Here is a 24,643-nt window from a genome sequence, read left to right as displayed (position 1 = left end):
ACTAAGATGGCGGCGCTATCGGAAGGTAGTTAATTACGTTAATAAAACTTTAAATATGGATATTTCTACAACAACAACAACGCACAAATTACCCTCAGAAGACCTTTGTTTATCATTCTGGAGCCGTTTGGATTTAATTTGTGAAGGATGGACGCACTTTTTTTGAACTTGAAGGTCGTGGACTATGGGTGGACCCCGTAACAGTACATTTAATCAACTGAAAGATCTAAAATATTTTCTAAAATATCCGAAAATGTGTTTGTCTGAAAAATGATGGACATATGCATCTCGGACAGCTTGGGGTTGAGTAAATCATGGGTTTAATATCGTTTTTGGCCGAACTATCCCTTTAAACAAAATGATATGCTTTTTCATTTGTTGTTCGCTTTGAATAGAAGTTGTCTTTGATCCAGCAACACGTACTTCACAGTGACATATTCTTCACTTTTAGCCAGTGGCGGCTTGTGACTGCTCATCCGAGGGGGCGCTAATTCAAAATAAGTGTTCGGAGTGTCGTGTGGTTCCTTTTTTTAAAATATGTGTTCTGCGCATTGAGAGATCCTGTGTGCATCACCTGCTCATGCTTCAAAACCGTTTTATCATAAACCCTTTAGACGCATCTGCAGCAGGCACTTATTTTGACAAGATATGTCATGCACACTGGATCTCTCCATGCGCAGAACACATATTTTGAAAAAAGGAACCACACACATGATGTCTACATATATGTTGTGACGAACTTTGCATCGAGCGCCCTCGAAAAAAAGTCGTCACCGGCCGCCACTGCTTTTAGCAGAACTAAAAATGAAATTAAAGTCACAGTATAATGAAGCGTCTGTCTTATTTTCCCTGCTTTAATGTATAGAGTAAAATGGCTTCTTGAAGAAAAGGTAGGGCTGGATTTGAATTTGTCCATCTAAATTGCTTGGATTGTTGGAAGTTGGGCTGTGACTTCTTTTCAAGCTCATTACAACATGTATGTAGCCCTGTCATATGTGTGGCTCGTCATGTTTACTGTACTTGCGTTTGCCAGATACCCACTTAATCTCATGTGTAATTAGAGTAGGGTCAAGTGAGTGTCTTGTGAACATGAGTGTCTCTTTAACCATAAATCCTTTCGATGCATGTGCAGCTATTTTGAAAAGAGCATGATGCACACGGTTCATATGACGCAACACATATTTTGAAATAACCCTTCCCTGTCCACACATTCAAGTTTATCATCAAACTGACATCATTATAATCCTTCATTATAAGCCATTTCAAACAAATAATAGTGTGATTTACTCTTTATGAAGCTGTGATTATTATTAGGCATGGCACAGTGTCATCCCTTTGTTTGAGCATACAGTTAAAAATAACATAACTATATCATTATGCAACAAAAAATAATTGGCATACTAAAATAGCTCAGTAAAGAGCCACTAACCAATCAGCATTAAGACCTAGAGCTATTTATTGTAAAAATGTATTTGTTTAGTAACATTTCCTAAAGATTGCTGAACTGGCAAAAATGCATTTATACCAGAATCGCCTTAAAAGAATGACTACCCAACCCTCCACTGGGAAACAATGTTTGCTAATTTAAATTATAATAATACTTTTCAGTTGCAGTTAATAAAAGAGTGAGGTGTTGATGCCAATGTTGTTAATATAGGTGTGTTGAGGTGACAGTTGGTGCAAATCCTGCTTCTACAGTAATTCAGAAAGATACTGTAAGGATTATTAGAGTTAGTGAAACTATTCACTTATGTCATAAGAATAAGACTGTTTGTCACACCCAAACAACACTAGAAAAACAATGGAAAAAATGACAATGTAAATGCATTCAGTTGTCAGCTATGCTAAATTACCAACAAACGATGAAAAATAAACATGAGAAATGGTACTTTTTTCTCCATTTTAATTAAGGTCTTATAACAATGCCATACATTGAACATAAGTATAATGTATATTCATACACTGTCATACTGCAAAAATATATTTAATACATTTAAAGGCGGGGTGCATGGTCTCTGAAAGCTATTGAAATCACCTAAACAAACACGCCCCAACAGAATCTGGACCTTCTTTTGATAGACTCGTCGCACACATACGCAACCCTGGTAGTAGACATGCCCCTTACTGCTGATTGGCTATGCGTGTGTTTTGGTACTCGGCTTGACTCCCTTCCGAAAGTGTTTTTAAAAATCATGCACCCTGCCTTTAAGGCTATGTCCACACGAAGCTGGTGCATTCCCTATCCGATAATTTTTTTCCTTGCTCTAAAAAAATAATCCGTAAACACGAAACCACTGAAACCGACTGAAAGCGGTGTAGTAGATATGCCGGACCAGTATGGGGCGCTGTAATTCTGCCACAGATATACACTATACACGGAGAAGAAGACTTTGAGCATTATCGCTTGTTGGTCACCACAATTGCATAGAAGCAATAGATTTTGCTGTAATAAAGCTAGTAGGCTTTAGTAGCTTCTGTAACACGAACACAATCACGTAGTCCGCCGTTATTGTTGTTGCTGTTATGTGTGACGCTTCCGACACGTGATGTGATGACGTTTTCGCTTCACAAAATATACGGATTGGCTGTACAGACGAAACTGCAAGGGTGTCGGTTTCAGATTTATCCTCTTTAGGACCCGGTTTCAAAAATAGCGGATTCAGTCTCCCAAAACGCCGGATCCGTGTGGATGAAACGCCAATACGATAACAAATTTATACGTATACAGTGATACGCGTCTCCGTGTGGACAGCCCCTAAATGGCACTGACATTGCAAGGGATTAAATTACTTTTCTGGACGGACATTTAAAAGCAAATATAAAGATCACTTTTCCTACAACTTTTGTGCTTTTGTTAGCAAGCTTTTTTTAACAACACGACTGATCCAACTATGGCTACGTCCAAAATTGTTAGATAGCACAGATCCGACTTAAGATTTAGCTCACTAGATCTTCCATGTCAGGGAAAGATGACTCAGTCCATAACTGAAAATAGTTAACTCTGTTGTGAGTTAAGCCACAATGCAGGGATGAATGAGAAAACTACAGGCTGGAAACAAAGTGTTGTAATAATAAAATAGAGAGGATTTATTGAATAATCTTATTTGCTTTCTCGGTGGTCTGACTAAGCTCGGACTAAGAGCAGATTTAGGTATTATAACAAACAAAGAAAGTGGAACATTGGAGACTCATATCAGCATTAAAAGGCAATACAGTCCCAACATAAGATAAAACAAAATTTAAAAAAGTAATGTAGAATAGAATAAATACACTCTTAAAACAAACAGTGCTAAATTGCACTAAACTAAAAGTTGTTCTTGGCTCGTAATCATTGAGGAACCATTTTAAGTACCAAATAGCACCGATGTAGTACCTGTGTAGCACCGGTGTAGAACCATATTGTGCTATGTAGAACCATATGTGGTGCTAAAGTTGTGCTATATGACCTCCGTATGGTTCTTCATATGTGCTTCATAGGTGCTATATATCACTAAAAATGGTTCCTCTGTGATTACGAGCCAAGAATCACTTAGTGCTAGTACCATTTGTTTTTAGAGTGTACATAAAATTACAATTAAAGTAATATAAAAGAATAATACAAATAAGAAAAAAGTAAATAATAAAATGATATAACAAATTAAAGATTTAATTGAATTAATGATGAATGAAATAATGTAATAAATGAAATAGAACACAAATGTATGTTTCTACTCAGATCTATCAGACATGAACTTGTCTTTTTATGCGGATTTTCTCTTAACTACTTGGTTCAGAGCTTCCAAAACAACATCTTTGTTGTTTACGATGTTGTAAGAAATGAGGTTAACAAACTTGTCGTAGTCCTCCGGTGTGTATGTAAGTTTGCGTGTGATGTAAGGGGAGGAGCCATCAGTGAAGTCAACATTAACAGCTCCCTCCTGTAGTTCCTTCTCGCCAACTCTTTTCACACCTGCATCAAACACATCATTGTAATATTTAGTGCAAGGGTGTGTGCAACTGCCTTACAAAAACTGGATTTTAAATCAGAATGAGTGGCCCAGAGTGTTGGCAGTGCTTACCAGGTGCCTTAAACTCTTTGAAAGTGATGTTGACCAAGGGAAAGTGAATCACTATTGGAGCCTCTGGATTTTCCTGATCCTCAAACACATAAACTTCCTTTAGCGGCTCTGACTGTGCCTTTTTGTAATCAATCTTTGGAAATGGAATCTTGCGATCCATACAGTACTCATACGTTTGCTTCAGAACCTATTGGGCACATTTAAACATTACAAAAACATTAACAACATCCAATTGTCTATAATCCTGGTAATGCATTTCCTTCTTAAACCAAACGTTTACCAATATTTCAACTATCACTTACCATAAACTGGTCTGGGTCCCAGGAGAGGTTTACAGACAGAATAACATCTGCATGTCTTTGAGAGCCTAACACAGGGATATATCCTGAATTTATGACAAATCCACCATCAACTAAGTTAAGCTGAGGATCCATTGGAGTCAGGGTGTTAGGAAAGGCATCTGGGTGCTTTTCTGCAAACAAATCAGTTATATTACGTTGAACTACTGCATGCCGACACAGAATCAGATTAGATTTAAAGCCATGATTATATTTTGCGTAATAACAGACAACATTAAATTACATCATCTCACAGACATGCTTACTGCTGCAACGTCACTGTATTATTAAAGGATAATCCCTGTATTTAACACTTTGAGTCTCATTTCTGGTTTGTTTTGGATGAACTACAGTGATGGACACTGAAATTTTGACAATGGGTCGTGTCTTGACTTTTTGACTAGTTTAGAAGCGTCTCTTGACTGCTTCAGAATGGATGTCAATGACCATGCACAAACATGTCATTAAAAAAACATTTAACATATATTTTCAAAAGTGTGCTACTCACCGAGTGGTTCGTGGTGTTCGTTGATGATTAAAAACAAATATATTGGCGCAATGTATGATTTCAATCCGTGTTATTTGCTATAGTGGAACTATTTTTTCAGATACCTCACAACCGCGTATACTTCCGCTCTATATTTGAGTCTGAAGCGTTAGCACACAACCCGACCACTTGATGGCGACAACCACTTTGCCGTACAAGGAAGCTGAACGGAACTCGGTGTCTAGCTTATAGACAGTTACAGTCGAGCTCAACTTCAAACCTAAGGCTTGTCACTGAGCCACCAAATATGGGAAACATTTCTTCTGAGAGAAACCAAGCGAAAAAACTACAACCACATGTAAACAGACCCCTTTTCCGTTTCCAGTGATATATCAGCGAGCAATGAGTCTTCCAAGAGAAGTCAATGGAATTTTACAAAATGCCAAATAAAACACGACAGAAATTGTATTTCGCTACACTACTTGTTTTTAATCAACAACGAACACCACGAACCACTCGGTGAGTAGCACAGTTTTGAAAATGAACGTTAAGTGTTGTTTTAATGACATGTTTGTGCATGGTCATTGACTTCCATTCTGAAGCAGTCAAGAGACGCTTCTAAACGAGTCAAAAAGTCAAGACACGACCCATTGTCAAAATTTTAGTGTCCATCGCTGTAGTTCATCCAAAACAAACCAGAAATGAGACTCTGAAAGTGTTAAATACCGGAATTATCCTTTAAATAATTATAGTAAGTGAGTGCTGAATTACTGGTATTTAATGACAGCTGTTTCAGGATGCCAACATAAATCGAATGATATGCAGAAGTCACTTTCCAATTAATAATACTTGATTCATCAAACCATTATTACTTTAGCACTGTAAATAGTTAGGAATGCACAAATAGTTAGGATATGTATGCTCTTGACCTTTCCATGCAACAAAGGCAGGGTTCTCGTTGTAATCTCTGTGTAGCTGCAGACCCCTCAGGAAGTTGGCCATCTGGCTTATGATTGGGCGACTGGTCATAAAACTGCTCATCAATCCTGCTAAGTCAGCCACTGGGCTCAAAACGGACGTGCCAAGTGTATTTGTCTTATTTTCAGTCTCTTTAAAAGATGCAGAGTGACAGATAGTTGATACATACTGTAATCATTAACTCATTAACATAACTGTGTATAATCATGAACACCTATTCCATAGCAAAATCTTACTTTGAGGCTGTTTATACCTTGTATTTAGATGCCTTTTGGTCAATCTGATCACAAGTAGAAGAGACGTCCGTCTCTGTTGTTCACTTTCGACTGCTTCTGTACTTATTACAAAGGGGGTGGTCTGTGGGCGACTCCGTCTGCTTTCGTTTAAATATGAGCAGGGGAAATGATGGGTGTAAATTGACGCAAACTAATTTTATGTCAGAGTCTTCTGCTTGTGTTAATAGCTGCACAGAGTTTTGTACATGTATATGTAAGAGCTTAGATATTTTAGAGCAATTGATGAAATGAGGTTGCACACCTTTCACAAAATGCAAAATGTAAAAAAATGGTGGCGAGAGGCTTAGTTTCATCAATGAAAGCCTATAGCGCCTTACACTGTGGGTTCGCGCTAAGTCATGTCCTATGTTAAAGTATTGTGCTCGATACATTATACATTAGATTAGGAGGAGAGTAGGCAGTGTTTTGCGGCTGTTCAAAAGCATTTGACCACATGTGCATCTACACCACAAAAGCAATCCGGTCTAATGCGTTTCAAACTATCTCTGAATGTGGGCGAAAGTGGACTAAGAAAGTTACACACCTCTTTAGCGACGTCCATTCGTGATCTGATCGACCAAAATGCATCTTAATACCAGGTGTAAACAAACTCTTACCTGTATTACTCGCTTCATTTGGAGTCTCAGGGCTCGATGAGGGGGCGACCCCAGTGGCAGCACCCCAGACACTTGTCAGATTCGCTGAAAAAACACTACTCCATATTCCTACATAAGCACAAATACAGTACATAAATGTATTATTCATACATAACACTATTAGATAATATACACCATAAATTATTAACTGTATATGAATTTCAGTAAATTCCATTCAAAACAAACAACTAGTGAAAACTACAAACAGAAGTATGTGTATAAGCACAGACACATAAACATTTAAACTCACCCAACAGATAGGACACACTAGTTTCAGGAAGTTTCTTGACCAGGTGACCAAGATAATATTCACTCCCAAAGTTCTGAGCAGGTACAAACCCACCATACTTAGGAATGCCAACTTCATATGGGGTGAACTCGCACCATTCTAAATGTGAAAAAAAATTGGGCATTGGGTTAAAAGATACTTCTCACCACCAGACATTTATGTCAAAATATGGGCATTTCAATTTTTTTGTCTGGTTAAAGGAAATAAGCTACCGGTCACTTATCCAAAAATGATCCCTTACACATTTGCACATAAAGAGCTCATATTAGTACCTCACAGGTTCAAAATGGGTACATTTCTGTATCTAGTGGTACATATTACCACATTTTCAAAATGTACTGCACCAGTGACAGCTTGGGACAGTTTTTTGAAAAAAATTTCTGACAGTGTATTGTGTGCTGTTTTCTGACAAAAATAAAACATGGATGTGCCCTCTAAGGCTGAGACTGCAAACAGAATAGCAATTATTTAGTATTTAGTATTACTTTGCTGATACAGTACAATGTACAGTATATAATACAGTACAGTACATACCGGCCTCTGTTGTACATTTTGAATTGCCATCCTTCATATTAACAGCTGTGAAGATGGGTAAAGGATTCTGGCCTTCTGACACTACCTTCTGCATTTCAGTCAGTGTACCGAAGGGTTTCTATGAAAGAAATGTATTAATTTATCTAGTGATTTTGACTCTTATTTATTCTTAAAGATGTAATAGGCTGCTGTTTACTATATCACTGCCACTTACACAACATTTTAGATAATGCCTCAATTCAAAAACCTTTCATTGCTTTCCAACATTATATACAACATATTTTGTTTCAACACATATACAAAATAAGCTTTCTGTATTCATTACCTGTCCTTGTATAAGATACTCTATAGCTAGACCCCACATGTCAATATAAGAGGTGGTATGCCCTTCTTTTTCTCTCTCATCCATCTTTTTTTTGTAGTATGACAGCTGCTCACGGGAAAATATACTGAATTTACTTTTGGAGATCTCTTTCTTCGAAGACTCTATAAACGTATTGATGTCACTTTTAGACCAGTTGGGGTCGCAGTAAAGAGAAGATAAAGTCCTGAAAAACAGAAAAAAGGCTCTTAAAGAGGACATATCATGAAAATCTGACTTTTTTAATGTTTAAGTGCTATTCTATACATAATCTATTGTTTTATCAAGCAGGTTCTTATAATGTTTTTTGTTGTTGTTGTTGTTTACACTGGCTCACACAAGTGTTGTGCCTGTAGCTTTTTTGCTTACCAGGTGGAGCCAGAAAGCCCTGTGATGTAGCTGACAGCATCAAGGAGTTGGATCTCCTGCAGCCCTTTAATAGCTCCATAGGTGCCCGTCATTGCCCGAGTCCCACCTCCTGAAGACACCACAGCTATCACTGGAACCTGAGGAGTCAAACAAAAACATTAATCACATCAGACGTATCAGACAAAATGTGCAATAGATTAGATTAGATTCAACTTTATTGTCATTGCACATGTGAGGTACAGGGCAATGAAATGCAGTTAGCATCTAACCACAAGTGCAATAAGCAGTAAGTACAGAATATATAAGGTCTTCAATATGTTACAAATGTACAATAAATTTATAAACAGACCCGAGATGAGTAGGAAAAATCGATAAAATTGCACAAACTGGGAAGACGCCGAGCCTCGAGATGTATACGCACCGCCATCTTGGTCTCTAAAATTGAGCCTTCCAAGTAAATGGGGCTTTCAATGCCATGGGATTGAGTAAACATGGGAATGCTGCACTTTACACCTTTATACATTTTATAGCCATCTAAATTAATGCATTTGACATGAATCTTTTATTCAAAGCAGCTTACAATAGTATTGGGTATACTTTTTCTTAATCAGTCCATGAGTTTCCAATGGCATTTTTCACTTTATGCTCTAGCTCATTTCTAACTGCTCTAGTATGTACAATACAAAAAAAAGTGCTGAGTGTACCTTGCTGGGTTCAGGTGGAGTGCTGAGATTCAGAAATTTCTGAAGTGCCTCTGATACAACTTTACTCCTCTTTTCCAGAAATTGTTTTTCTTCCTTTGACATATTAAAAGCCAAACGTACATCGAGCTCTTCAGTAGCACTAAATTAAAAGTACAAATAAACGTAATTAAATGAGTCTAGTAACACACTGTTTTACACCTAAACAGTATTATTAATTAAGATTAATGTTAGGTTGGTTACCGATCATCCGTTTTCAGCTCCACGTCAACTTTTTCCTTTAAAAATATTTTAGAAAGGTTTGTTTACATACAATGCAAATAAATATACATATGTACACACACATATACAATGATCTTGCCAGTACACACCTGTCCCAGGGGCAAAGACACTGTAATTTGGTGTTGGGCTGGTAGTGGTTTCAAAGGGATACAAGTCCCAGTGTCTTGAGTCTTTTGACTTGCAACTTGATATCCCTCAGACTGGACAAACAACACAGCAAATGAACAAAACATTAAAGTTGGAACTTAAAAATACTTTAAAAATCTGTTCACATACGGAGTCTTGCAAACTGATTCCTGGCCACTAAGGAATAATTGAAGATGGGCCGTTGAATTATTCAAAAATAATGCACACACAAGGTGGTAATGCAACACGGAGTAAATTATTCCGCTTATACCACACTCTTAGAAAGTATTTGTTAATTTTTTACACATCTTTTTATGTAAAGCTTTTAACACATTATGTGTAATTTTAACACATTATGTGTCATTTTGCGTTGATTTTGTGTTTAAATAAAACACAAGTTGTGTTAAAAGTAACACAAAATGTGTTGTTTCAATAATAACACATACTGTAGAAGGCATTTAGTGTGTTGTCCCAGAATCAACACTAATGTGTTGTTTTTAACACATCCGTTCTAGGAGTGCACAGTTACCACAAAACATTGCTCTGTTGGTTATTTTAAGACATTTGAGAGGTTACGTGAGTTTTATAAATAATCAACCCCATTATTACATTTCTCAATGAATCAGCATGAAGCATTCAACAGACCCGTAGTATAAAAGCAAAACTATGTAAATAATACATTTTTGTTGGTAATAAAGAAAAAAATTTATAGCAGCAAAAATGAAAAATACACGTGGGGACTTCCACAAATGTGACGTGCGTGAACAATGCCTATTGGATGTACATTTTTACTGAAGATTATACTTACAGAGGTGAGATTTAGTTCAGTTTCCATGTTTCGGTTGATGTAATAACATAATGTGTCTAAGAATGTCTGATTCTTCTCTTGTGAGATGACATGATCCTCTTTATATGCCCCTTTTAGGTTCAACACCATATTAGAAATTGCTAAAGGATACAAAACAAATATTCACTTAAATCATATTATTTATCATTTTTAAAGTGAAAATGTTCACCTCAGCACTTTTTTTCCATTTTTATTTAATGAGAATGCATGCTGTGAATATAATTTATTTAATAGATCTCAATACTTGTTTTCTATTTACATTTTCTTTAGACTAACAAATATCTAGTCAATATCTGCATTTACCTCCAGAGTTCTTAAGAAGGTTGTCTACCCCCACCGTCAGCTCACAAAAAGGACTTGCCTGGTTTCACAGGAAAATGCTTATCTGAAAAGATGATCTAATACACCTTCTTTTGCTATTTGAACAGGTTAGTGGTGTGAGAGCTTGTTGCCTATAGTGAAACTACAAGTATTTAATCTAATGTCACAAACAGGCTGCATTCACATGGCAACATTTCAAGAGTGACTTCCACATACTTATGTGCCGCCACAAACCGCAAGCCTGGAAAACTGGTATGGTGTTGCTGATTCTCAACCTGTAGATGTGTTTTACTGCTAAAAGGGATTTTGGGAACTTACAAAAAAGCACAAAATGACAACAGGCTTGCTCGACAACGCACACACACACATCTTGCGTTTAGCATGACGCTGGTAGTGACGATTCTCTTAGACCAATCAGTGATCTACAATGTTTTCACGTCACATTTTAGTATCAGCTCAGCTCACTTGGAACCCCAACCGAGGTGGTACTAAAAAAAGTATTGGGTACTAAGTACTGTATCCAGTGGAAAAGCCCCCAAACGTAGTCAGACCCGACCCAAACCGTGGGGTACTATGCAATGGAAAAGCTTATAAGTGAAGCTACCCAACGCTGAAACTCTCATAAATGTCTGTCTAGGGGAACGACTAGTTCCATCAGTCCCAATTAGCAATGTCTGAAACATGGCCAAACATTGAGTACATTGTTCCACTTTCTTTTGACAGAAAAGCTCTGTCCAGTGATCGCTCCAGATATGTTATCTACTGTGTGGGAATTACTAATGACCTGCTTGTGCACACAACCATATTTGACAACCGTATTGTAGTGCCAATTGAACAAAGTCTATGGGGCTGTTTACACTTGGAATTAAGATGAGTTTTCGTCCATCGGATCACAAGTGGAGGAGAGAGAGACATTACGTTTACACCTGGTATGTAAATCCGTCTCTTTTGTCCACTTTCAACCACTTCTCTCCTGAATACTGTGACGGGGTGGTCTGTCGAGAAGGTGGGTCTCTCCGCTGTCATTTAAACGCGAGCGGGAGTAATGACGAGTTTATATGGACGCAAACTAATATTATGTCGGAGTCCACTGCTCGTGTTGTAAGTAAACATGCTGCACAGTGTTTACATGAATATGTTAGAGCTTTCATTTGATGAAATAAGATCGGGCAACTTTCACATGCTTGCAAAATGAAACTGCGGAGATCAGCCGCTTAAGTTTTATCAATGCACTGCAAAAAATGACTTTATTACTTAGTATTTTTGTCTTGTTTTCTGTAGAAATATCTAAGAATTCTCAAGATGTATTATCTTGATGAGCAAATGACCCAAGAAAATTTGTCTAGTTTTAAGACAAAACCAGCCTGATCTCACAAAATACGTGAAATAGTCACGCATTATTTTCCTCAGTTTTGCGTGACATTGTCACGTATTTCCACCATATTACGTGCCCCTGCCACGACTTCCTTTTCTGTGACAGTTCCACGTATTGGTTACTCAACTGTTTTTCCTATTTTCTTACAATTGTCACTTTGTTTTTGGGGTTAGAACAACTTTCTGTTACATAAAATGACATCCTTACCCAAACCCAACTCTAACCCTAACGTCAGGCGACGATGGTTTAAAAAGCATACGAAAAAATTTGATAAACCAATACTTAAGTGACATCCTAACGCAAACAGTGAATCTAACCCCAAACCGAAGCGACAATTGTTTAAAAATAGGAAAAACAGTTGATTAACCAATATGTGAAACTGTTACGGAAAAGAAAGTTGTGGCAGGGCCACGTAATATGGTGGAAATACGTGACAATGTCACGCAAAACTGAGCAAAATAATGCGTGACTATTTCATGGAAATTTGTGAGATCAGGTTGGACAAAACATATTAAATGTAAGGGAATTTGTGCTTAAAACAAGCAAATAAATCAGCCAATGTAATAAGACATTTCTGCTGAATTGTTCTTGTATTAAGTAAATTCAAGAAAAAAAATTCTTATATCATTGGCAGATTTTTTTTGCTTGTTTTAAGCACAAATTCACTTAAATTTGATATGTTTTGTCTAAAAAATAGAGTTGATTTAAAACAAGACACAATACTACGTAAGAAAGTCATTTTTTGCAGTGTGAAAGGCTAAAAACAGCGCTGTTCACCGTGTGTTCGCACCAGAAATCAGAAAAGAAACATTGTGTTCAGTTCCTCAGATTAGATAAATGGGAGGAGAGAAGGTGGTTGCGTTTGGCTGTTCAAAAACATTCAACCACATGTGCGTTTACTACAAAAGCAATCCGATTGATAGTGTTTTCGACTACTTCTGAATGTGGTTGAAAGTGGTCGAAAGTGGACAAGCTCAAAACGTTTTCAACATCATTTACACCTGGCATTAATGTCGTCCACTTGTGATCCGATCTACGAAAACGCATGTTAATGCCAAGTGTAAACAGTCTCAAAACGGAGAGCAATGATGTGACAGACAACTAGTCCAGTACAATTTAATTCACACATCAGAGCTTCTCTGTAAATGTAGTTGTGAGACATGACAACTAATTAATAGGTGTGAGTTCAGTTGTAGAATGCGGTTTTTCACACCCACAAAAAAAAAGTTCTGTCTGTCACGCAACCGTATGGACTCAAATACATGTTTGACCACCATATTCTGGTGCCATGTGAACGTAGCCAAAGGACACATTTACTGTAGCACATTTTTGACATTAAATGAGACATAATATACATTGTCTTATAAAAGCACTATATTATTGTAAGGACTAGTAATAAAGATGCAGTAAGTGTTCTTACCACCAACACCCCATTAGAAACACATGGGCTCGGCACCTCAGAGCTGCAACGTGCAGACACAAGCAAGACCACTGCTTAGTTCATATTTATCAGGACACTGCTCCAAACATGAACTATGCAAGCTATAAAACATCACTCATTTTGCAAATGACCATAAAATCAGGCAGTCCTTACCTCGGTGTCATCTCAAACTCCACCCACAGCTCATCTTTTGTCTGTGAAAAAAGGTGACACATATCAAGGGCGTAGGTTTGATTCTGGCATTGGTGGGGACATAAATAAAATGGTTGCATTGCAAAAACTGTTTATCACCGTTTACTTGACACAAACAACAGACAACTCAGTATGCACTTTACTCAGTAACATCTGACTCGCCACCCCCGGCCATCCCAAATTTATAATAAACAATTCGTTATGTCCTAGAGCCTAATAAACAGTAACTGTTTAAGTCTTTGTCAAAAAAAAAAAAGAAAATCACATTGTAAGATATAACCATATTTACTTTATAACATTGAAGAATATGCAATTAATATTTAATTCTTATTTTAAATTTGCCAAAAAAGTCCCAGTGTTGGAGATGGTATGTATATCATGCTGTTTCCTGAACAACGTTTATTAACGTTTCTGTAGTTCACATTAAATCTTCTTTTCATTAACAGACAGTTAATCAGTGTGAAAAAAAATAATTTTAAGTTTAAAATGCAACCTTACATTATGTCTACATCTGTGCAAGTAATGACCACAGTGCAGTAATGTAAAGTATTCAGCAATCATGACATGAATTCATGTTTTTACCATGTTGGGGATGTTTCAGGGATTAGGGACCCCCTAAAAACCTTGCTACCCCATTTATAAAAGGTTGACAAAAGTTTGCAACTCCTCAGGTTAACATGGGATTGTCGTGTATTGGTGAAAATACTTTCCTTGAATCATTATGTGACACAACTTGTTCCGTATTTTGTGAATGAAACAGTTACAGTGGGTATAATAATACTTTCTTCCTCACTTACCTGTCGCCCGAATAATCACGCGCGTCTTGAGTGAACTTTGGCGCGTTGTACAAAGTGAAACCATCCTATAACACGTAGCGAGTAAAGACAAGCCCATAAAGTGATGTGAATTAGAGAGGCGGGACTCAAGAAATGCTAATCCAATCATATTAGCAATAAGATTAGAGAGGCGGGACTCAAGAAATGCAAAGCCAATCATATTAGCGATGTGAGTTACGGAGGCGGGCATTGCAGAGAACGAAAGCTGTTAACCGTTTGTGTACCACATAGAGCGTCATTTTTACAGAACGGGATTGCAAAAGATTTCTAGTCTCATTTAAATGATTCCTGAAAAAAAATATAATAAGTAAAAAATAGAAAACACAAGAATAAGAAGGACATTAGTGGTTATATATAAATACAGATTAATTGTTTGGTCGAAATTATTGCTAGGGACAATTCAGTCTTCCCTGAATATTGCTAGGGACATGTCCCTAGCGTCCCACCCTAAATCTACGCCCATGACACATATACACATGTTAAACATCATTGAAGCCTTCTTTATCTGGTATTCCATTATGTCTCTGCATAGCACTGACCGTATCATTTAAAATGAAACATTTCTCCTCCTTCTTTTCTGGTGTGAGGTTATTAATGTCAAACAGGACAGTGGCAATATGATCATCTCTCATATACGGGTCATTGTCATAGACCTGGAACTCCAGAACATTCTGCGTAGTGGAGAAGAGAGTTGACATTAAACTCAAGAACTCAAGGTGCATCTTAAAGAGAAATGTACTTTTAAAAATAAACATGCTTCACGATGCCACAGAAGACCCTGAATTTTACTTTAAATGTGACACAGAATGATTGAACGGAATATTTATCCTTGTTCTGTGATGTGAAATTTAGACAAATAATATTTTGTTTGGGTCTGTAAGGCCTTAGAAGCTTCCTAAAAACCTCTCTCAGATAGCTCTATTAGGCTGGGGGATTTTAAACAAGTGGTTTTGCACCTATTTGGCTCCCCCTACTGGCTTAACTTGCAATCTCATTACTGATTGGCTGACTTTGCTTCCACTCAAAAAATGTAGCCAATTATTTTAAAGTGGAGGGGCAGTGAGATGCCTGTGATGTCATAAGCATCAGTTTTTCAGATTTGGCTGTTTTCTGGCTGACATTTCTAAAAGAGGAATTTCTATGAGACTGAGATGTTTAGCATGTCTAGCACTTTTTGTATGTTTGTGAATGCGGGTAGACTACCATTATTCAGCAAAGACAAGGTAAAAATGGTTTTTCATTCTCTGTCCCCTTTAACCAACATAACATACCACCAGACTCAACATAAGAAAATGTACAGACACATCTGCCCTGAAAGTTTACCTTGACATTGCTCTGCAACCTGAAGTGGAAGGTTTCATTCCATACAGGTGTGTTGATATTTGAGATCGTCTTGGTGCGATATGTACGGGCAGATGCAGTTGGTAAGTTCAAGATAACATAGCAGTCAGCTTCAGAAACTAAGAAAAAAATTGGGATAGGCTTAAAAATGGTAGGGTGATTTAAACCCTTACATTTTCATTTAAATGACCCAATGTACATAAACAAAACCTGAAATTTGTTGAAGCTGCATAATCGGTATTTTTTAAAAGTGAAATTGAAGAAGCAACATAAAGCACTTTCTTACAAACTGTAAGGGTTTTGTCATGTGTTCTGTTTGTTTGGTTGTCAGGGCTTTTATTTTGATATCATGTTCTGTTTCCTGTCTTTTATTTTGAAATCATGTCATGCTTCACATTCCACTTCCTGTTTGTTACTATAAAACTGGTTCAAACTCATATCACTCGGCGAAGTATTGTATGTGTTTCCTGCTGCATTACCAAGTGTATCATGGTTTTTTGTCCTGTTCCTGTTCTGTATTCCTGTTCTTGTTCTTGTTTTTGGATATTCTGGATTTTGATCTACGCTTGTTAATTTGGATTACGCTATTTGGATTGCCCAATTTGGATTTGTTTGCCTGCCTGTGTGGATTTACTATTTATAATAAACCTCCTGCACATGGATTCGTCTCACTCTCGCTTTGTGTAAGCAGCCAACGTTACACAAACACAGAGCAAGTCTGAAAGACAACACAGCTGAAAACTGTAAACACACATGTTTGAACTTGCTTTAATAGCATATTTTTTTTATCCTTTAGAAAGTGAAGGCTACAAAAATTAAGTTAGTATTTTATAATTTGGATGCTGATAAAATGGACTTCTGTCTTACAGTAGTCGTATGATTTTTTGATATTCCCACGTAAAACTTTGACTGAGAGATCCCAGTAAGGCTTGACTTCTGTCTGTAGAACAAATACAGAGTTTAGAAATTAGTAGGTTTGAGATCTTTTTCATTACACAATTTGAATCCCATTTTACCCATTATGAGTTGGTATGGTTACCACAAAAAAATGGTTTGGCTACAAAAATTAAGATATGCTTACCTTAAGCATTGTTGCGTGCAGATATCTCTGGAAGCAGCAGCCTGTAAAATAGAAATAAAAATGCTACATTGCAAGTGATAGGTTGTCTGTACACACACAGCTTGAAATACTTTACTTTTCTCTCAGTATATACATCAGTAACCTGATAAGACATTTTTTTTAGTAGTAGTAATATTTCTGCATTGCAAATGATTTACTTTCAAATTTAGTAGTGTAATAAAAAAACAATAGACCTAATGGTAATGATATCCACACTACCTGTTCTGAGTAATTGAGTCATTCTTTGAAAGTGTGAAGTTTAAATAGAAAATTTCTTAATTTTGTGAAAAACACATATTCACTTTTGGTTCTTTATTAAGAAAGAGGGGAAGCAAATGTTTCACCATTTGAAAAATGTTTCATGTTTTTAAAATGGCAACAAAACACCAAAGAAACATGAAATAACTAAAACAGATGGAAGAATTGTCATGATGGCAAAGATTCAGCCATTCAACACCTCTAGAAAGAACAAGGATGATCAAAAATCAACAGTACATCAGGCGACCCCTTGGTACTGAATGCAAGTCACCGTACACTGTGAAGTTAAGCATGTTGATGCAAAAATCATGCTATGGGGATGTTTTTATACTACGGTGTTGGGCCTATTTAGCGTATACAAGTGAACATGGATTAGTTTGAACACATCAGAATTCTTGAAGAACTTATGTAGCCTTTTGCCAAAGAGGAAATGCCCTAACATGGCATTGAAAACTTGTGGGGTGACATTAAAAATACAGTTGAAATAAAACCTAAAAATTCACTGTGGATCCAAATACTCTAGAAGCTGAGTTAATGCTGGTGTACCACATGGTTAAACACAATCAGCTATAAGAGTGCTGACTGCGTTCACAAGCTCAACCAAAAAGAAAACCGTCTGCGCTTTTACTTGCTTACTATTATCATACCTGTGTTTATGCCAACCACTAGAGAAGTCTGTTGAGTCGGTTGGTTGACTCGATGTAACACTGATGCCCAGCAGTTATGAACAATAGTGGTTATGCAACTAAATATTCTAACTAAAGTTATTTTTTAAGTTTCGAAGAGTCTAAAGAGAAAATTTTGACACAGCTATAATATTCACTTTCTTTGCTTCCTTTAACCCTTAAACAGGCAATGTGCACCACGGGATACGCTCTCTTCAGTGTCTTGTTTGGGGCATAAAAAAGATTTTTCAATCAAATCCTTATATCACTTATCAAACCTTGGTCTGTCTTGAATATGTGGGTAACATTATTTGCTTCAAGTTTTTTTTTATCAATTGGTCAGCCTGACCTAAATCCAACATGGCCACCGGTTTTGCAGGACAGTCAGATTTTGTGGTAAGTAAATGAATATTAATCTTACTTTTCTTCTTTAAAAAAAATATTAATACTGCTAATATTAATTGTGAACATTGTCTTGAGGTGCTAAAGAAGAAAATTTGGTTATATGTTGTTTATTTTGTTATTTAGCGCATTTTGAAATATACGTATCCCCTGAGATACATTGCCTGATTAGGGTATAAAAAAGGGATTAACCACAATATTGCCTATCTTTGTATTTTGAGTTGAAAAATGTAATAAATGATCAAATTTGCAGGTTAAACTGATATTCGTATATTTAGGTGACTGCATCATAGCATTTTAACTGGATATTTTCTTTCACGGCTTCACAACAGCTAATTTTATGGTATAAGGAATGAAAGGGAATATGAGTTATAGAGCTGATACCAATGAATTCTTCAGATTTTGAGAAAAGTGATAAAGATGAATTTTTTTGTGACAGTGCAGTGGTGTATTAGAACCAAGAAATTTTGGTAATTTTCCTCATACCAGGCATGCATTCCTCTAAATTGCAGCCAATAAGAGGCCTCTGATTGAAACACATATAGACCCATATAGTTTACATTGAGGGGTAGGTCAGGTAGTATGCAAAATTAATCAATTCTTAAATAATTTACCAAACTATTATTATCTAAAAAAAATTATTTTTTGCAGATGGAGCAGAAAAAGCACCAACGAAGCCAATGAAGACATTCAAAAACTGCTCATTCTTAGTTAGGCCTACTTACATTTAGTTGTGTTATTTACATGCATTGTTACTAGTAAACCTGTTGTTTACACTTTTTAAAATCGATGAAAAAATATGTATGGCATGTTTTAGAGCAAGAGAGGAAGTCAGAATCACATAATTTTTGCTGCAAATAAAAAATAAATTTTGATGACTTAATCCTTTTTTTATACCTTAATAGGGCAATGTATCCTGGGAGATACAACTCATAAAATCCTGAATATATCAAATATTTAAAAAATTCCAATGAATATCTTTTACATAAGTCCAGATGATACAAAAAATGTCATGAAATGATTTTTTGCTCAACGTTTTCCACTCTTGCCTGTTTAAGGGTTAAGAACAAGACTGACATCATACGTTAATGCTTTGTTTAGAATGCAATGTGTAATGTTTTAAATACATTTTAAATGAGAAAATAAAATCTATTTATAACATTTCCAACTTTTTTTCACTTTTATTAGTACACAGCTATTGTCTGTACATTTCTGGAATTAGCCTAGAGTAGACTCATGTCTTAGAAAGCCAATTACAAAAACGGCTCTTTCACATACAGTAGTTATATCTTTAAATTACCATGAAATCATAGGTGTCATTTACACGGTGGACGCTGGGGACATGTCCCCACCACTTTTTGAAATGGATGATTTTGTCCCCACCACTTTTTGAAAGCTTTGGTTAAAATGTTCTAAAAAATCAAGCAATAAATATGCGACTTAACACTGGAAAAATGACTTTCTTACTTATTTTCTTAGGTCATTTTGCTCATCAAGAAAAAGCATCTTGATTTAAGAATTTTTAGATATTTCTACTGAAAACAAGACACAAATACTAAGTAAGAAAGTCAGATTTTCAAGAAAAAAATCCTTAGTATTTTTGTCTTGTTTTCAGTAAAAATATCTAAAAATTCTTAAATTAAGATGTTTTTTTATTAGCAAAAATTTACTTTTTAGACCAAAAATATAAAATTTAAGTGATGTTGTGCATAAAACAAGCAAGAAAATCTGCCAATGGGGTAAGTAATTTTTTCTTGAATTTTTCTTGAATTTATTGTTTAAGAAAAATGTTCAAGATTTTTTGCTTACCCTATTGGCAGATTTTTTGCTTGTTTATGCACAAAATCACTTACATTTGGTATTTTTGGTCTAAAAACTAGACTTATTTTCTTAAGTCATTTTGCTCATCAAGAAAAAAGCTACTTAATTTAAGAATTTTTAGATACTTTTACTGAAAATATATATATTAAGAATTTTTTTTCTTGAAAATCATTTTTTGCAGTGTACAACTGGTTTTGTGGTCCAGGGTCACATATGTTGCGTTGTGTGCTTATAGTGTGTTTTCTTTTACATAATGAATTTCATTGTAATCATTGACTTAACGTGCTGCTGTTTTCTACAGTATGGTGCTTTGGCACTGTTCGGTTGAGCTGGTGTTGCAGGGACTGTTACATGGGCAGTCGACATTGTTGAGGGTTTTATGCTGACTATTTTTGTGTTGTTGACCGGCCTACGCTATGACCATTTTTGATGTGCCGTTATTAAATTGTTTTCCTTTCCTGCTGTAATATTTTTTTATCTTATCTTTTGTCCCCACCACTTTTCAACATAAACTGACACCCCTGCATGAAATTACCAGAATTAGTTTACCAGTAAATACACAAATGTGTAGTTCACAAAAGCAATGACATTTCGTCTTTTTACCAGTAAGATATCATTCACCAGTGGCGGTTCTAGACAAATTTCACTAGGGGGGCCAAGGAGGGGCCAGTGTTTTACCAGAGGGGCACATAAAAAAATGGCAAGACATTATATTTAAAGATTATAGGGGTGGTTACAGTAATTAGTTTAAGACAGGACTAGGCCTTAGTTTAATTAGGAAATATAACTAGTTTTAACAAACATGCCTTACTAAATACATTACTTGTGTGCATTTTGAAGCAAAACAAAGGGCACTGGTGTATTTTAAGATATGGCATTGCAAGTTGTTTTGAGTTTGGACAGCTCTTACATTTATTTTAGTCTAGGACTAGTCTAATCCCTTTCCGGGAAACTGCCCCGTAAACTTTATTTTACTTTACAATCATATAAATATTTATTTAATACAAGAGTGAGTGCAGGTGCAAAGGGGAGCTGGGCTCTTTTCTAAAGCCCCCTAATCGAAAATCATGCGAGCCTACTCAATAAACTTTATGAAATGCAAACCTTTATAAAGACAAAAGTTTTTTTTTTAGTTTACATATAAACACACATTGCTAGACAGTTAGGGACCACAATCTAATCAGTATTTAAAATAATATTTATTTTAAATTATAAAATTTTTTATATGTAACATTTAATTATATTCCTACACGTATATGTAAGAGCATAATTACAGCGCTTTTTGCAATGTGTAAACTTTAAAAAGTTAGCGAGATATTGATTTTGCAGGTGTTGTTGATGAGTAAAAGCTGTGAATGATCACAACGCGCTTACAGGAGAACAAGTGAACAGTGTCCCAATGTCAAGTCAGCTAGAGTCCTTACTAGTGCCCAAACCTGCATACACATTCTCAACATCGGGAGCTTGAACGAATTGAGACACTCACCGAGCAGCACCCGGAGGCGGCTACAGTGATTGGGTGCGCCGCTCTAATTTGCCCGTGTAGAACGTTGCGTCGCAGTTCCGCTTTTGGCGCTCGCGTGTAAAATCAGAATAAATTTATACTTTTTTTATTTGGTCAGCACGGGGTGGCCACAGGGGTGGCCAGGGAAATGTCTACAGAGGCACGGGCCACCCTTGGCCTCCGTGTAGAACCGCCACTGTCATTCACACATCAGTACCAAAATACCAGTAAAAAGGGGCACATTTCAATCTGAAGGGATCATCCCTATATGCCACATTTTCCTCAAAGATCAAAGCTCTTGATGCGTAAATTTTGCAGGGATTTGCATGATTGTATATAGTGTGGCCATTAAAATACACTTGGGAAATAGAGCAATGAAAACTTAATTTTCTCTTTATTTGGAGTGACTGTTTATAGCGTCCTTTTCTCGAAGTCCCCTACAAGTGCGCAAAAACACTGTTTGGGATTCACCCTAAATGTGGAAGCTATGGCCAATGGTTACAGTCATGCAGTTTAATGCAAAAGAGACTTTCTTACTTAGTTTTTGTCTTGAATTCTGTAGAAATATCTAAAAATTAAATCAAGATGCATTTTCTTGATGATGAGATAAATGATTTAAGAAAATAAGTCTAGTTTTTAGACAAAAAAAATCAAATTTAAGTGAACTTATGCTTAAAACAAGCAATTTTAAAGATTTTTTCTTGCATGTTTCTTGGATTAAAAAAAATTTAATATTTTTTTTAACTTATTTCAAGATTTTATTTTTGTTTTGCTTGTGTTATGCACAAGTTCACTTAAATTTTATATTTTTGTCTAAAAACTAGACTTATTTTCTTAGGGCATTTTGCTCATCAAGAAAATGTATCTTGATTTACGAATTTTCAAATATTTGAACTGAAAACAAGACAGAAAGGCTAATAAAGTAAATTTTTGCAGTGTTGCTGTTAGTTCACTTATGAAAATTTGATGTGTTTTTTACCGAGCCCCTAAGGGGACATGGAGCAAAAATTAAATAAAGTTTAGTTTCATGTGCTCACGCGAAACTTTCATGTGCTCACGCGAAACTTTCATGTGCTCACGCGAAACTTTCATGTGCTCACGCGAAACCTTCATGTGCAGAATTTTTTTTTAAAGTTTAGTTTCGCGTGCTCACGTGAAGCTATCGCGCGAGCATGTAAAACGATCGCGTGCTCAGCTGAAACTATCGCGAGGACGCGAAACTAAACTTTACAAAAAAATCTGCACATGAAGGTTTTGCGTGAGCAAATTAAAGTTTCACGTGAGCACATGAAAGTTTCACGTGAGCACATGAAACTAAACTTTAGATTTTTTTACTCCAATGTCACCTCGGTAGACATTGGAGTAGTAACTAGTTTTGTAGTAACTATGGTTAATTTTCAGCAGAACAAGAGACAGAAAAGATCATGAAAGTAAAATATGATTAACAAAGCTGTCATTATGTAATAATATAACAAGACACATATCACAAATACAAACTTAATGAAACAAATGATCTTTCAATTTAAAGAGCAAAACAATCTTAAACCAGTTGTGTATTCCAGTCATAGGTTGCTCTTAAACACAAAAAGGTAAAAAGTAAAGGTGCTTTTTCAAGATTCCATACCCTTTCTCTCCAAATGGTTCTTTAAAGCAGTGGTTCCCAAACTTTTTCAGCGTGTGGCCCCCCTTGTGTACGGTGCATTCCTTCGCGGCCCCCCAAAGAAAATTTGTGACAAAAAAGTAGTGCATTTGGTTAGTAGTCTTATTTTTTTAGGTTTAATTACACAGAATTCATGATAAATTAATGTATTTCATAAAATATCATAAAACTGGGGCCCCCCTGGCACCATCTCGCGGCCCCCGGCCCCCAGTTTGAAAACCACTGCTTTAAAGCACCTTTAACATCGGAAGAACCTTTCTGATTCACAAAAGTTTCTTTACGGTGAAAAAGGGTTCTTAAGATTATAAAAATTCTTTGAATAACCAAAATAGGTGAAGTATCTTTATTTTTAAGAGTGAAGTGGAATATAACTTACCAAAAGTACAAATTTTTACAAATATTCATTTGTGTTATTTCTCTTAGAAAAAAAGTATAGCTGAGTGTAGCTGATTTAGTTATTTATAATAGAATTTTAGAGGATCTAATATATTTGACCAGAGATTGAGAGAATAGGCTACTCACCTTCAATAGATGCAAAGTGACAGCCCCAGTCCAAACACTGAACAGTGTACTCTGCGAATCTGTCTTGTGGTTATATACTGTATCAGTACAGTTAGCTGAATCTGATTGGACAAGAGTGTATTGGCAAAGTGTTTTGTCTTGTTTTTAATATAAATATCTACAAATTCTTCAATCAAGATGTATTTTCTAGATGAGAAAAAAATGACCTATAAAAGTCTATTTTTTAAACAAAAAAATGTAAGTGATTTGCCATTGGGGTAAGCATATTTTTCTTAAATTCGTCTTGAATTAAGTGTTTAAGATTTTTTACTTAAACCATTGGCAGATTATTATTATTATTTGCTTGTTTTATGCACATATACATTTTATATTTTTGTGTTAAAACTAGACTTATTCTCTTAGATAATTTTGCCCATCAAGAAAATGCATCTTGATTGAAGAATTTGTAGATATTTGTACTTAAAACAAGTCAAAAATACTAAGTAAGAAAGTCATTTTTTGCAGTGTAAGATATTTACACTCTGTGAGAAAGTGGAAGTTTCCTCTAATCTGTCGTGCAGCGAAACCGGTGTTGTATTTGTAAGCAATGGTGGGTTTGTTGCTTTCATTTTTGTGGCTGACAGTCGTGCAGTTGTTCTTGACTAAACAAATTTTTTTTAGATGTCTTCAAACTGTACTGTAGAGGAAAGAGTCGTTTCCTGCATCTAAAACAGCAGTAATGTTTACACATTAGAATTTTCAGATTGTGTGCGAATTTGGCAAATAAATGGTGATTTAAACAACTCTGGTAAAAAAATGTGGATGTTTACTTTAAGGGGCTTGCACACCAGGCGAATAGAGCCACGCAGGGCCGTAACCAAAACAGACATTTTTAGACAGTTTGA

The 24,643-nt window shown here is 36.0% G+C and overlaps 1 protein-coding gene across 2 annotated transcripts; it reads right to left on the bottom strand.

Moving 5' to 3' along the window:
* Window positions 1-1,909: 1,909 nt before the first annotated feature.
* On the bottom strand, window positions 1,910-23,836 carry LOC135787449 (cytosolic phospholipase A2 zeta-like). Of its 2 annotated transcripts, none has more exons than XM_073812331.1 (21): window positions 23,760-23,836; window positions 16,889-16,929; window positions 16,675-16,747; window positions 15,790-15,926; window positions 15,006-15,137; window positions 13,592-13,632; window positions 13,418-13,460; window positions 10,605-10,662; window positions 10,263-10,402; window positions 9,418-9,528; window positions 9,290-9,324; window positions 9,050-9,188; window positions 8,346-8,482; window positions 7,941-8,163; window positions 7,616-7,733; window positions 7,043-7,180; window positions 6,754-6,861; window positions 5,813-5,992; window positions 4,361-4,530; window positions 4,059-4,245; window positions 1,910-3,949 (listed from the first exon to the last, which is right to left on the bottom strand). In XM_073812331.1, the coding sequence occupies exons 2-21, from the start codon at window positions 16,895-16,897 to the stop codon at window positions 3,741-3,743; spliced, it is 2,388 nt and encodes a 795-aa protein (XP_073668432.1). In that variant the 5' UTR covers window positions 16,898-16,929; window positions 23,760-23,836; the 3' UTR covers window positions 1,910-3,740. The 2 variants fall into 2 exon arrangements, with proteins under 2 accessions (XP_073668432.1, XP_065153471.1); XM_065297399.2 differs by lacking the exon at window positions 23,760-23,836 and adding an exon at window positions 23,202-23,253.
* Between the last annotated feature and the right edge of the window lie 807 nt (window positions 23,837-24,643).

Source organism: Paramisgurnus dabryanus, chromosome 17 (assembly GCF_030506205.2).
Source record: "Paramisgurnus dabryanus chromosome 17, PD_genome_1.1, whole genome shotgun sequence".
NCBI classification, from domain to species: Eukaryota; Metazoa; Chordata; class Actinopteri; order Cypriniformes; family Cobitidae; genus Paramisgurnus; species Paramisgurnus dabryanus.
The sequence above is the reverse complement of the archived record's forward strand: the minus strand, read 5'-3'. Positions and strand labels throughout refer to the sequence as shown.

What these genes read in the sequence shown, in the direction of transcription:
- LOC135787449 (XM_073812331.1), bottom strand. An exon ending in GAGTTTGAGATGACACCGAG is followed by an intron (nt 13,461 to 13,591) that starts GTAAGGACTGCC and finishes TGCACGTTGCAG; the next exon opens with CTCTGAGGTGCCGAGCCCAT. An exon ending in AAAATGTACAACAGAGGCCG is followed by an intron (nt 7,181 to 7,615) that starts GTATGTACTGTA and finishes TTTCACATTTAG; the next exon opens with AATGGTGCGAGTTCACCCCA.